General features: G+C 41.3%; 1 protein-coding gene across 2 annotated transcripts in view; it reads right to left on the bottom strand.

Moving 5' to 3' along the window:
• Positions 1 to 99: 99 nt before the first annotated feature.
• Positions 100 to 12,735, bottom strand: part of Arhgap28 (Rho GTPase activating protein 28) — a 195,325-nt gene continuing 182,689 nt past the window's right edge. For both annotated transcript variants that reach the window (XM_008834652.3, XM_029564301.1), the window contains exons 15-18: positions 9,350 to 9,406; positions 6,725 to 6,849; positions 2,835 to 2,899; positions 100 to 538 (exon numbers count right to left, since the gene is read on the bottom strand). In XM_008834652.3, the coding sequence (XP_008832874.2) occupies positions 456 to 538; positions 2,835 to 2,899; positions 6,725 to 6,849; positions 9,350 to 9,406 (330 nt within the window). In that variant the 3' untranslated portion in view covers positions 100 to 455. The remainder of the gene's footprint in view (positions 539 to 2,834; positions 2,900 to 6,724; positions 6,850 to 9,349; positions 9,407 to 12,735) is intronic.

Raw genomic sequence — 12,735 nt, 5'->3', positions numbered from 1 at the left:
TATATATCTCAAAACACAGTACACAGTTTGCTTTAGGCTGAGTTTCCTCCTCCTCGGATTCAGGAGCAAGTCAGAGCATAAATATTTTGTTTCACTTTAGAAGTGTTGCCCATTTCTAGGTATAGGACCAAGTTTATTTCTGCTGCAAAGTCACCATAGTAAAAATGATTAGAATTCCTAGTAATTGGCATTGGACTTTCTTCTGGAAGGATCACATCTTCTTTCCTCTTAGGAAGGAAATGTGATGAGAAAGTTCAGCTCAGATGGTGAACCAGCTCCTCTTTCATAGTTCCTCTTGACAAAGCTGGTGACATCACTCCTCCAGGAGAACCACAGAAAGGATGACAGGAGCAAATGTGTCAAGGCAGTGTGTTTTTTCCCCTCCACCAAATGCAGGATCTTCTTAGCATGTAATACAAGGCAACATCCATCTTGGGCATATTTCAAAGACTTGGCTAGGGCTTAATCACCCATTCTGCATGAGGATTTACATGATACACATCCAATATATATGCATCAGGATCCAAGCAATGTTGTCCTAAAAGAGAAAATCAAAGAATGCTTCAAGAGCATACCCACTGGTTTAAGGAGAGAGCTCATCCAGTAAAGAGCTTGCTGTGTGAGCATGAGGACCCGAGTTCTATCCCTAGGATCCATGTTTAACAATAATAATAAAAAACAACAAAACCTCTGGGGCTTGCTTACCAGCTAGCTTAAGCCTATTTGATGGATTCCAGGTCAATGAGAGACCCTGTCTCAAAAACTAAGGTGGACAGCTCCTGAGGAATGACACTTGAGGTTGTCCTCTGATAACCACATGCATGTGTATATATGTACACACAAATATGTACACACAAATACACACACATACAAAAGTGTACCTTCTGCAAGTGCCTATGAGTGTGCATTTATGTATTTGTAAGCATCAAATGTAGTCAATAATTTCAGCAAAAGACATATATGTTATATATATGCTTTTAAAATTGCTTGGAAAAGCCTCCCTCTCCTTCCTTCCTTCCCATCCCTTTTCTCTTCCCCTTCTCCCTAAGCCTATGAAGTAATTCATATAAATCTTATATGAAATTGTGGAAAAGATAAACTGCCAACATCACAGGCTTATTGCTCCCTACTTTCATCACATCAGTTAGAGTAAAAGGATGAGAACTTGTTCCAGGTTCAAGATGAGTATCTACATTTTACTATTATGTGTCCCTCCAGTGGTTGAGAACAGGGTAAGAAGATTCTTTTAGGAATGGCCATTTTGTTGCTTTCCTAAGGAAGTAACTGGCACTACTCCAGTCTCAAACACTTCTCCTGGGGGTGCTTAGATAGTAAATAAAAGTAAATAAACATGTACAACATGAAGTAAGTTGGGTGAGGACGAGACTATTAGGCAAAGCAGGGAAGGAGAGGGTATGTGGTCCAGGAAGACATCATAGCAAAGATGTGGAAGAAGGAAGCAGGAGGTGAGGACAGCTGAAGGGAGGACATCCTAGAAATCAGCAGATGCCTAGCATCCAGCCAGCGTGCCTCATGACTGGATGCACAACTCTGGGGTCCAGGGAGAAGACTGGGAAGCCAGTTTGAGAAACGTTAGCATGCAGGTGAATTAAAAGCATGGATGGACCAACTGAAGAAGCTGTGCTTAAACAACCCAGAGCTCCAAGGACTGCATAACAGCCTTCGAGCTGAGAGGTAACAGGGAGAGACTCAAAAGTGATTTTCAGATGGGAAAAGATCAAGTCAGGCAATTACCAAGATGGAGGGAACTGAATGGACTTCAGCACGCAAGTTTTCTGGTGACCTGGATGTTGGGATGATGTTGAAGTGTTGACAGGGAAGCTTGACTGGAGTGGTTTCAAGAGAGAAGAAATGGGAGGAGAGACCTGACTGAAGAAGGTTTGCTGTAAAGTGGAGTGAGATGGAATGGAGAAATGGGAGGGGACTTGAAGGGGTCAGGCAAGTTTTCTAAAGAGGAGAGAAATGGCTTTTTTATTTTTTTCCATATTTTGAGACAAGTCTTACTGTGTTGCCCAAGGTGATCTAAAATTCATGATCCTCTACGGTTTTAAGCTTCTCTAGTGTTGAGATTACTGACACACCACATGAGGGAGGTAGTGATGTCCACATGGCTGCCTGCTTAATACTGCCCTGTCACTGGCCACAACTCTCTCTATTTAAAAGAAGCCATTTCATTTCTGCGTTTGCTGAGAATTGAATGCAATTCCTCTTCAGCCCATACCACAGTCCTAAACTCTCAGTGCTTTGAAAAACATCTAAGGGTGGAACTGATCCAGTTGGGAGGGAAAAGCCGAGGGTGCAGAAGAGAAGTGAGGCCTGTGTAGAACAAGGCCCCGATTGGGCAGGAGAGGATGTCTCTGAGAGACACAGAGATGAGGCACTGGCCCCAATGAGAACACAACATAGAGAGCATGTTGCTCAGAGGACACAGACAAAGGCACAAGCAGTGGGAACTTCTGACACACGCTCACAGGGAAAGAGCGGGAATGAGCTTAGGCTGTGAGCCAGAACGGGGAGGCTAAACAAAAGGGTGGTATGCTCAGAAGCTCTTGGTTCTGCTCTGTAGTATGTGAGTCTGGCAAAGGAGCCACATTTCAAAGGCCCCAGTCCACTCCATCTCATTTTAATTTTGAGACTATCATAGCTATGTCATGCAGCTGTTCTTATGAGATTACAAAACTCACAGAAACTTAGCGGGTTTTACTTTTATCTAAGTAACTCATTAAAAAAAAATCACTTCTACACTAATAGCAAGAGATTTCTGTTCAAGTCATCAGAGAATACGATGGTAGAAATTATTGAAGAATGCTTACCTATATTTCCTCCAACTTCATATAACCTTTGGTTCTGCATCTTAATACATTCAGATGAACCATGACTAAAACATTTAAAGAGAGAGAAGGCAAATGATTTAGGATTTTTTCAAGATCCACGGTAATTACAAACAATTTACCCTGTCTTGGTGAAATATACCCCACAACACTTTATTATGACTGAAGTTATGATAATAGGAGTATAAGAAGATAAATTCAGGAGAGGTGGGAAAAATTCCCAACCAGGAGGGGATGCTCAGCAGCCACAGCAACAGAGAACAAATTCTAGCCACATGCCAGCACCGCATGAAAGATGGGGTGACTTCCACATGGGACTGTCTGCTTAACACCGTCCTGCCACTGACCACAGCTCTCTCCAAGCAGAATTTCATTTCTGTTTGTTGAGAATTGAATGCATTCCCTCTTCAGCCCATGCCACAGGTCTAAGCTTCCCTAGTGCATTGAAAACCACCTAAGGTTGATTTCTTTGCAAGTCTCTGCTCTACAAGAAAAGGAAGTCAGAGAACGTAATTGCCCAATCAATTTTTCTATCCTGGTCAAGAAGGCTGGGGTAGGAGAATGCGAAAGATCAGCGCCAATCTTCATAGCAATTCAGGAGTGATTTTGAGATTGGCTTCTTGGGATGGTCCTTCACCTCTGCTGAGAGGAGGAAGGTTGCATGCCCTCGCCCCCGTAGTTAAGTAACTTTTTAGCTGAAGCAATTGTCAATTTGACTATCATTTTGAGAAATAATGCACACAGATCCTGTGTATCCTTTACCTAGTTTTTCCTAATAAAATCTTGCAAAACTCAATTACGATTTCATGAAAAGAATGTGGACATTGATTCGGTGACCCCAGGACTCCCACTGTGGCCATTTTATGGACACATCTCTCCCCTTTTCCTTTCTGTTCCTACCCCTATCCTTAAAGCCTGGCAATTGCTACCCTAGTCTGTATTTCTGTCAGTTCATTTCCCAAATGCTATACAACTGGGGACACACAGTTCAAAACCTTCTTGTATTGACAGTCCCACTCAGCACAAATCTCTAGAGACTTAGGCAAGGCCTTTCACTTTTATTGCTGCATAGCACACGCTGGTATGCACCTATCAACATGACACAAATACGGCGGCTTTATTTAAACAAAGCTAGACAAAACCTAGCAATCCTTCAAGTGATGACTAAGCTGTGATAGGTTTCCTCTTCCCAGATGTGTCAAGTTGACAGCTGAAAGTATCCAGCACACCTACATACCTTAAAATTCAATTCAATTTATTTAAACTGTGGTAAAATACCCATATTGCAAAATTTGCCATCTTAGTATTTGTTTGGTTTTAAAGTATTTCGATATTTACATGTTATTGATGTCTACTTTGATTCTTTTATGGTCAGAGTATGATTTTTTTAAAAAATATTTTATTTATTATCTTTATTTTGTGTGTATGTGTGAATTGCCTGCATGTAGGTAAATGCATCGATGTCATGCAATGCCTGCAGAGGACAGAAGAGGCTGTCGGATCCCCTGGAACTGGACAGTTGTTAGCTGCCATGTGGGTGCTGGGATTCAAACCCGGGTCTTTTAAAGTATTTCGATATTTACATGTTATTGATGTCTACTTTGATTCTTTTATGGTCAGAGTATGATTTTTTTAAAAAATATTTTATTTATTATCTTTATTTTGTGTGTATGTGTGAATTGCCTGCATGTAGGTAAATGCATCGATGTCATGCAATGCCTGCAGAGGACAGAAGAGGCTGTCGGATCCCCTGGAATTGGAGTTATGGACAGTTGTTAGCTGTCATGTGGGTGCTGGGATTTGAACCTGGGTCTTCTGCAAGAACAGCCAGTGCTCTTAACTGCCGAACCATCTCTCCAGCCCCCCAGAATATGATTTTAATTATTTTAAATCAGTTTGCTTGATGACCCAGGATATGGCTTGTCTTTTAGGCTTCTATCTCAATTTATCTGTGGTGTTTCTCAGTATATTCCTTTGTAGGTAGTCTCTATGGGTATTATAAAATGTATATGTAGTACAACACAGTCCAGTTATTGGTATTTATCACTCAGTGACATGCACAAGCCTTATTCTTATTTATTCTTTACCTTCATACTTTAAAATTCAATTCCATTTGTTTTTTAAAATACATATGCATAAAGCAAAATTTATGATTTTAACAATTTAAAGCTTACAGTTCAGTGGTATTAAATGCCATCATAATGCTGTACAGCAATCAACAGAACTCCAACTGCAGAACTCATTTCATCTTGCAAAACTGAAACTGTATGCCTGTTATTAAACAGCAATTTCCAGTTCTTTCTTCCATAACCCATTAACCACTATTCACTTTCTGCCTATGATTTTGAACTCTTCACCTTATAAAGGTGAAGTCACATAATATTTGTCTTTTTGTAATTGATACCTGTTACTTAGAATACTGTCCTCAGCCCAACCCTAAGTGACACATCTATAATGGAACCTCTACACCTAAGGCTCATGGAACACAATGGGACAAGGGGTAGAGAGAATATTAATGCATCTTTCAACTCTCATCAGGGAGGGTTCCTCATGCAACAGAAGGCGATGAACACAGAAGGCCACACTGGCCAAAGTGTAGAGAACATGAGACTGCAGTGTGTGTCTTTGGATAGGACTCCTATGTTAAACTTCACCCACCCAAGACTCAGGGACTATTGTGGTAGAAGGTGCAGAAAGATTGTAAGACTCAAATAAAAACCACCTAGCCATCTCTCCATCCCCAGTGGTTCTATTTTTCACCCATTCTGATTTTCTCCTTTCCTTTCTAAAGTTCTTCCAAGCTTCGTTACCATTTCCTTTCTGTTTTGAGAGCTTCCTTAGCCATTATTTATGGGGAGCCTTGCTGAATACAGAATTCATAGTTGAGGGACCAGAGAGATGGTTCATCAGTTAAGAGCACTGACTGCTCTTTTGGAGGACCTGGGTTCGATTCCCAGCACCCACATGGAGGCTAACAACTATCCCTAACTCCATTTCCATGAGATTCGATGCCTTCTTCTGACCTCCTTGGGCCATTGCATGACACGGGTTCACTTACACACATGCAGGCAATACACTTATACACATAAAATAGAAATAATAAACTGATCAATTTAAGTAGGTTCCTCTTATCATTTGAAAATCCCAAGGCAAGTTGTTTACACTTGATAAGCATTCCTAGACAAAAATGATGACAGATGCCCTTTTATGTTACTTCTGGCGAATATAAGATGAGAACTGAAGGTTTCATTTGGATCCTAGGGCTAATTACTAGCATATTCCATTTTTATTTTTATATGTGTATGAGGGTTTTGTCGGCATGTGTGTTAAGTGCACCATGTGTGTGCCTGGTGCCTGCAGAGGCCAGAAGAGGGCACTGGATCCCCTGGAACTGGAGTTTGGATGGTAGTGAGCTGCCAGGTGGGTGCTAGAACTGAACCAGGGTCCTCTGTAAGAGCAGCCAGTGCTCTGAGACACAGAGCCATCTCTCTAGCCCCAATTACTAACACATTTGAAAGAAGTGACAGCAGTGGTATCCAGGGAGCCTAGATGACACTAACTGGAAATTGGTAAACTATTGACAAATTTAACTGCCATATTTTTCATTCTAGGAAAATGTAAAACGTATTGAGTAAATGAAGTTACCAAGACAATACTTACAAAGAATCCTGTGTAGAGGAATTCCTTTACAAACCAGCCTTTGTTAGCTATCATTCTATTGTTTAACTAGTCTCAACTTTTAACTTTGAAATCTCCTTGTAAATTCTTCAGAGTAACAGCTGCAATTGTTCAAAACCCACATTTGTAGGAGTGAGTTACCTGTCAGGGATAGCTCATCAACATGTTAGTGGCCTTCAGTGAGGGGCACTCACCTGTTCTCATACTGAAATTTTGCCAGTATATCTTTGGCTTTGGTCTGACTGTTCAGCTGAATGGCCATGGACACCTTGGAGAGAAGTGGAGCGTGGACCCTTATGACGCCTTCTGGCACGTCAGACTGCCAGTGAGGAAAAATTAGAATAGTCTGTCAAACTAGGATGAATATTAGTTCAGCGATGCTCTCAGGAAAGGCAAACCAGGGACCCTCAGACTTCAGAAGAAAACAAGCATGCATAACCAATAGTCAGCCAAAATGGAGCTCTGCTTTCTGGTTTACCAGAAGACTAATGACCAAACACAGCCTGAATTTTACTTTGACCATACTCAGCCCTCACTACTAAAATGCCCTGAAATCATGAGGAGTAAAAGTGGATTCAGACAAATGGCTCACGTTTCTGACAAGTATCTAATTCTGACAAATATCTAATGGTATCTTTACTGAATAGTATCAAGCAAAATTAGATAGATGATAGATAGATAGATAGATAGATAGATAGATAGATAGAGTGTGTGTGGTGCTAAATGTGGCATATGTTTGTAGGTATGTGCACATGTGTGTACAGGTAGAGGCCTGGATCAACCTTAGGTATCTTTCTCAATTGTTCTCCCCCTTGTTTTTTGAGACAGGGCCTCTCAAAGAGCCTGAAGCTCACCTATTCTGCTAGACTGGCTGTCCAGCAAACCCCAAGGGATCCTCCAGTTTCTACCTTCCCAGCACTGGGATTACAGATGTGCCACCACACACAACCATACAGTATGTGGGTACTGGGGGTGTGATCTCAGCTCCTCATGCTGTGTGGCAACTTTACTGATTGAATCATCTCCCCAGTCTTTCCTTAAATATACTTTATGAATAACCTTTTGAAAAACATAGTGATCGATTAGAAAATATGGCTTCTCAAATACCCCCTTTCCTTAGTTAGCAGCCACAAAGGGCTAGCACAAATTGAATTCCATATGAGCACTCGAAATTCTGTCCCCTAAGACCATGCAGAGCAGAGTGAGGACTGCTAACAGTGAAAAGGGGTCTGCTTTCACGGTACATTGGTGTGGGAGCCTCTGAGCTTTCATCTAAACGGTATATTCAAAGACTGGGGCGATCTAATGATCAGAAATTTCTGCTTTATTAGAAAGGGAAATTCACTTGTTTCAAGATTTTGAATCTTTTCTCTTTTTTTTTTCGCCCAGCAGGCCTGGAACTTGCTAGTAGACTAGGCTGGTCTTCCACAGAGATCCACTTGTCTCCGGCTCTGGGGTTAAAGAGGTGTGCCCCCATACCAAGCTTCTCAAATTCTGAATCATTTAAAAAGATCTTGGGCTGGTTATATAGATCAGTGGTGGAGTATTTCCCTAGCATATAAGAAGCCCTGGATTTTAACCCAAATAGTATACCTCACACATAAAAAATGATCTAAGAGATGAACAAAGATAAATTTATATTTGTTTGAGGTTGTGGACATGACACAAGTGATTATTTTAAATCTGTGCTTTCTTAAGGGGATGGTATTGGTGATGTACAAGGTGTGTGTGAGTTGACACACCCTAGAGTGGCTATGTTAACTGGTAACGGTAACGCTATGCTGAAATCCTAACAGCCAGGACTCAGAAAGTGACCTTATCTGGAAAGAGAGTCACATGTAAATGTAATTAACAAGAAACAGGTGGCCTCTTACTCTGATAAGAGTCCTTAGAAGAGGACAGAGACAGGGACACACACAGTGAGAACACTGTTGAAAGACAAGAGATTGGAGCACTACATCCACCAATGAAGAAACACCAAAGACTGTTAGCATCACCAAAAGCTTAGCAGAGGGGCCTGGAGCAGATCTTCCCACAATGCTCAGAAGAAACCAGCCATGCCCTGATTGTGATTTGGACTTTAGGCTCCAGAATCTTAAGAGCATAAATTTCTACTATCTTAGCCACCTCATTTATTGTACGTTGTTATGGGAGCCCTAGAAAATGAAAACAGTATCTTAAAATGGGGTCAATTCTAATATTACTTTCTTAATATCACTATCGAGAAATACAGCAGTATGCCAGGGAATGGATGTGGAGGCATTTAAAGTGGGAGGGGACAGAGTCTCCGACTAATTGCAGTCCTATCATTTCAGGATCTTCCTGTCAGAGCATCTCAGAAGCCTCTGTAAGATCAATTTATACTCTGATATCACTGGTCCTATGAAGAGAGCTTCTGGTGACATTCATATCTGTGTACAGGAAGCCTAACTACACACCTTGTATCATCAATGAAAGTTTCTGTATCACTGTTTAATGTACAAACTGCAAACGGCAAGATTATATGATAAATCATGACCCAAATTAGTCAAGAATATAGTGAAACTGGTCACAGAATACCACACAGAGAATTTATAGTTATGGGGGCTGGGCATGATAGCACCTGCCTGTCATCTAAGTATACAGGAAATGAAGGCAAGATCACAAGCTTATGACTAGCCTCAGTTACATAATGAGACCATCTCAAAAAGATGAGGGCTAGAATATAACTTCGGTGGTAGAAGGCCTGCCTGCTTGCCTAGCATGTGCAATGCCTAGTGAACATTCCCAGCATCACACACAAGCCAAAACATTAGAGGGAAAAAAAATGTTTTTCTTACCATTCTTCTTGAAGAGGGTGATTTTTGTAGTACCTTTGAGGTCTTGGGGCTTGTAACCTAAAGAGAACATATTCAGTCTTTCAGATTAACATTGAGAACACAAGGATATACTCTGGTCTGGTATAATCCTATGGAAAGTATTTTGGCAATATTTATAAAATTATAAATTGCACTTGAACCCTCCAATTCCACATCTATATATTCAACTTAAATCCACTTTATTTGTGAACAATGACATATATAGCAGTTTAGTCACTAAAGCACAAATCGTAAGAGAGAAAGAACAGACACTGCTCTAGTTTGGATTCTCTATTGCTGTGACAAACACCAGGAGCAAAAGTAGCTTGGGGAGGAAAGGGTTTATGTGGCATACACATCCTGATCACAGACCATCACCGAGGGAAGTCAGAGCAGGAGCTCCAATAGAACCTGGAGGCAGGAACTGAAGCAGAGACCACTTAGGAAAGCCACTTGCTTACTGGCTTGCTTTCCCCTGGCTTGCTCATATACTCTCCTTATGCATACCTGCCCAGGGATGGCACTGCCCACAGTGAGCTGGACCCTCCTATATCAATTACCAATTAAGAAAATGCTTCAGGGACATGACCACAGGCCAATCTGATGGAGGAAATTCCTCAACTGAGTTTCCCTTTGCCCAGTTCTCTAGTTTGTGTCAAGTTGACAAAAACTAACCAGCGTAGACACCATCTGCCTCCCCCAATTTGGAGATGCCTAAATAAGCTTTTGAATATTCATGGAGGAATATGCAAAAGAAGCAAAGGAGGTAGGGGATACATGCTATTGTTTCTTAAGCTAATAAAGCAAGATGCAGCACTTCGTTTATGCTGCCACTCACATAAAATGGGAAGATTCTATGCAGTCATTATTGGGATCCACAGAGAATTGGTTCCACAATCACCCCCACACACCAAAATCCACTGATACTCAAGTGCCTTGTAGAAAATGGTACAGCGTTTGCACATAGTCTACACATGTTCTCCTGTAATACTTTAAATCATTTCTAGAGTACTCGCAGTACCTAACACACTATAAATTCTATGTAAATAAGTTGCTATATTCTTTAGAGAACAATAATGTAAAAAAAGTCTTTGCATGTTCAGAGCTAACACAACATTTTTTACAGAGTATTTTCAATCTTCAGGGGAGGAACTGTGGATACAGAGGATTGGCTGTGCTCATATATTTGTTATATGGCCACAAAGCTGCTCTTGGAGTGAGCACGGCTGTAAGTCCCACTATACACATGCTCTGCCACTGGTGGTAATATTTTTCTCTAAGAGGGGAAGTCAGAGGTGACTGAATTTTATTCTATAGCTTCTCCAAATCTGTATGACATTTTTTCATTTATTTTGTGTGTAAGTATTTATGCAAGTTAAAGCACATATGTGGAGGTTAGAGGACAACTTGCGGGAGACAATTCTCTCCTTTGACCCTGTGGGTCCTAGAGATATAATTTAGGTTGTCAGGGATGAGTGGCATGCCCCTTTAACTCACTGAGCCATCTTGATGCCCTTTCCAATTTTTTTGAATTTGTAACTTGTTAATTATTTGTTCTAGTCAAGATTAAACATTAAAGTATGACGTATTATGATGGAACTGAAGACTGTTCATCTCTAAGTACTTGCTTTTCTGTGGTAGTCACGACCTCTAAGTCTACAGACCATCAAAGCATTAAAATAACCGACATTCCTACAACAATGTACATTTTTTTTAACTTAAAGTTTATTGAGAATTTCATACACGCACATAAGGTGTGTTGATCAAGTTCACGCCCAGTCCCTCCCTTCCAAAACCTCCCATATCTCCCCATCGCTTTGTTTTGACAACTTCAACTTCATGTACTTTTCTTTCTTTCTTTCTTTCTTTCTTTCTTTCTTTCTTTCTTTCTTTCTTTCTTTCTTTCTTTCTTTCTCTCTCTCTCTCTCTCTCTCTCTCTTTTCTTTCTTTGGGGCTCTTTGCTACTCTAACATTCCCCCCTCTGAAGAGGTAACCCTAAAATCTTTTAGGGATTAGATAAGAGCTCCCAAATACTTTTGACGTTTCTGGCCTTTGGAGCAGAGTATGAGCAACATACATTTTACAATGCATTTTGCACACACTAGGAGAGTTCATCCTAGTGACAATATATTGTCACTTATCTTTGAATTTAAAAGAGCACCAAGCCTCAAAGTATGAATTGGATTTGCCCAGACCCTTCCAACGGACAGCTTGATCTTGGCTTTAGCTCGGTGTGTATCAAACTTTCGTTACTTAAACTTTCCAATGTGAAAATGACAAGAGTAAGAAACTCTGAAAGTGTCCCTTCAAGGAAGTAGCAGACAGTGTTGGTATCAACTTTCTAAGAACGCTGAATGCTCCAAGGCTGTGACCAAGAAGAGTGTGAGGATAAAGAGCAGCTGCGCCCCCAGAAGACCAGCAAGCTGTGCAGTGCTTTATTATCAATGCTGTGTATGGTTTAAAGACACGGTCTCAGTATGTAGCTGGACCAACCTTGAGCTCAGTGTGTAGCCTAGAATGGTCTTGATTTGCAACCCTCCTATCACCATGAGGCCCAGCCTTTGCGGTGTTTTCACTCCCACTTTTCCCATCCTTTTTCCTCAGTCTGTAGATGCACCTGCTGCACATAGCAGCCTGCATCCCTGGCAGAGGTAGAGGGAGAGCAGAATGGGCCTCACTGTCCAAGGATTCCAACTACTTGTGACCTTGTCTAGGAGCTCCCCAGAAGATTGGCTCAGAAAGGCCTACCTTTATGGTCCTAATTTGGCCCTTGCCAGTGCTGAGGGTAAAATGCTAAAAACATTTACAGTCAAGGGTTGCAGACATGGCTGCATAGTACTGCGTGGATTTGGGTTGGTGAAAACAAAACGTAATGGAAAAGGCTGGAGAGTGCGGTGCACTGGGGAATAAACAGGGCGTTGACAAGCTCTTGACATATTCTTAAAGGTCTACAGGACCCATCCAGATACATCCAGAGCTAAAAATATGACCAGGAAAGAACAACAACAGAAAAAGGAGCTTAACCTCCCACTGGCAGCCAACCTCTAGGCTCTGTGCAAGCAGGCAGTGAAGATGCAGGGAGAATCATAAACTGCCTGGTGGAACGCAGTCGCCGAGACCCAACGCACACACATCACACATGGACCGGGAGATGTTTGTGTTTCCAGAAACTGAAGAAAGTCTTTGTCTAATTTTTATCTAATCATTAAGCTAATGAAATAGAGGCATTTGATAGTCCAATAGTCACACGACGCAAAGAATATAGACTTTGCAAACTGAGTTCAGTAGAAGACACTAAATAAACAAGTACAACAAACAATACCCAATAAGCTCTGGAGGGGAGGATTGGGGAGGGGGAGGGAGAGGGA

This window comes from Nannospalax galili, unplaced genomic scaffold (genome assembly GCF_000622305.1).
Source record: "Nannospalax galili isolate Female #2095 unplaced genomic scaffold, S.galili_v1.0 scaffold155, whole genome shotgun sequence".
Lineage (NCBI taxonomy): Eukaryota > Metazoa > Chordata > Mammalia > Rodentia > Spalacidae > Nannospalax > Nannospalax galili.
The sequence above is the reverse complement of the archived record's forward strand: the minus strand, read 5'-3'. Positions and strand labels throughout refer to the sequence as shown.